The sequence below is a fragment of the Parus major genome, unplaced genomic scaffold (assembly GCF_001522545.3).
Source record: "Parus major isolate Abel unplaced genomic scaffold, Parus_major1.1 Scaffold1484, whole genome shotgun sequence".
Classification (NCBI taxonomy): Eukaryota; Metazoa; Chordata; class Aves; order Passeriformes; family Paridae; genus Parus; species Parus major.
In genome coordinates, this window is record NW_015380329.1 from 1 (window position 1) to 1,355 (window position 1,355).

General features: G+C 55.0%; 1 protein-coding gene across 1 annotated transcript; it reads right to left on the reverse strand.

The window, feature by feature from the left end:
• Positions 1-410: 410 nt before the first annotated feature.
• Positions 411-1,300, reverse strand: LOC107199627 (homeobox protein Meis2-like). The gene is made up of 2 exons (XM_015616941.3): positions 1,210-1,300; positions 411-670 (listed from the first exon to the last, which is right to left on the reverse strand). The coding sequence occupies exons 1-2, from the start codon at positions 1,216-1,218 to the stop codon at positions 434-436; spliced, it is 246 nt and encodes an 81-aa protein (XP_015472427.1). The 5' UTR covers positions 1,219-1,300; the 3' UTR covers positions 411-433.
• Positions 1,301-1,355: the final 55 nt, after the last annotated feature.

Below are 1,355 nucleotides of genomic sequence, written 5' to 3' on the forward strand. Positions count from 1 at the left end.
AAAAAAAAAAAAAAGACCCGAATAAATAAAAAAAGAAAAATGGAAGGACAAGGCAGCACTACCTCTTTCCAGCCCAGCCTCTCTCCCCAAGAGGTCTGTTTTCCAGCACCCGTTTCCCGTGGGTGCTGGCACCTCAGCCAAGTCAGGCTGGGATCGCGCTCGTCCCGAAATCGCCCTGGTCCCGAGATCGCCGGCCCCGGCAGTGCCACCGGGCGGGTCTCCCTCCTGAGCGGGCTAGGGGCTGCCCTGCCGCCGCCTCCCCTCCGGACTCTCCGGGCTCCCCCCGCCCCACTCCGCCCCGGGGCTCGGCTGGCCGCTGCCGCCGAGGCCCCGCGGGAGCTGCCGCTGCCCGCCCGCCCCGCTCCTGCCCCGGCCGCTCCGCGGGCACCCGCGCTGCCGAGCCGGGCCCTGGCGCCGGGCGGCCCGGAGGCACCTACCCGTAAATCGCATCCTTGTCCCGCTTCAGAGCGTCGTTGACAGCGGAGCCCATGCTGGCCGGCATGACATTGGGGTGCGGGGCGTGGGCGCCGTAGTGCTGTCCGGCGTGGAGCGGCGGCCCATGGTTGAGGTGGTGCACCGGGGGGATCGGCCGGGGGGCGTGGGGGTCCCCGTACATGGACGCCGGCACCCCTACTCCGTCCATCCCGCCGTAGTGGGGCAGCTCATCGTACTGTCAAAAAGCGGGCCGGAAGAGAAGAAAGAAAAAGAAAGAGGAGAAGAGAGAGGGGGAATAAAAATAAAAATAAAAATAAAAAAAACAAACCAAACAAACAACAACAACAAAAGTCAGAAGAGAGTAAAGCACCCGGACAGACACAAACAGAGCAAAACAAAACAAGAACAGCCACAGCAGAGAGAAAAATGCTCAAAATGAAATCAAGTGGGACCGGGAGCACGGGCTGGAGGGGCTGAAGGAGGAGTGGGGGTGCGAGGAGAGGTAAAAGGGGAAAGTGTGTTTGCCTGCGTTTGTGGGGGAAGATGGTCCTCTTCAGCACAGGCAGGAGAAACCCTAACAAGGAAACGGGGATGAAAAGGGAGGAAACGGAGGAGAGAAACTAGAGTTACTCTGCATTAAAAAAGAAGAAAAAAAAATAAACAAGCAGAATCAAAACCAACTAGATAAATAAATCAACACTAGAAAAGAGAGAGGAAAGGTAGGGTGCATCGGGAAGAGGGGGGAGATAAAGGGGGAAATAATCTGAAAGTTACCAGAAACATTATTTAGTAGCAATTCCCCTTGTCCTTGTCACAGCCAGAGACAAAAAAAAAAAAAAAAAAAAGGAAAAAAAAAAGCAGCAGCTATATGTGTATACATATATATACATTCGTATATACACAGACACACATATGTATTT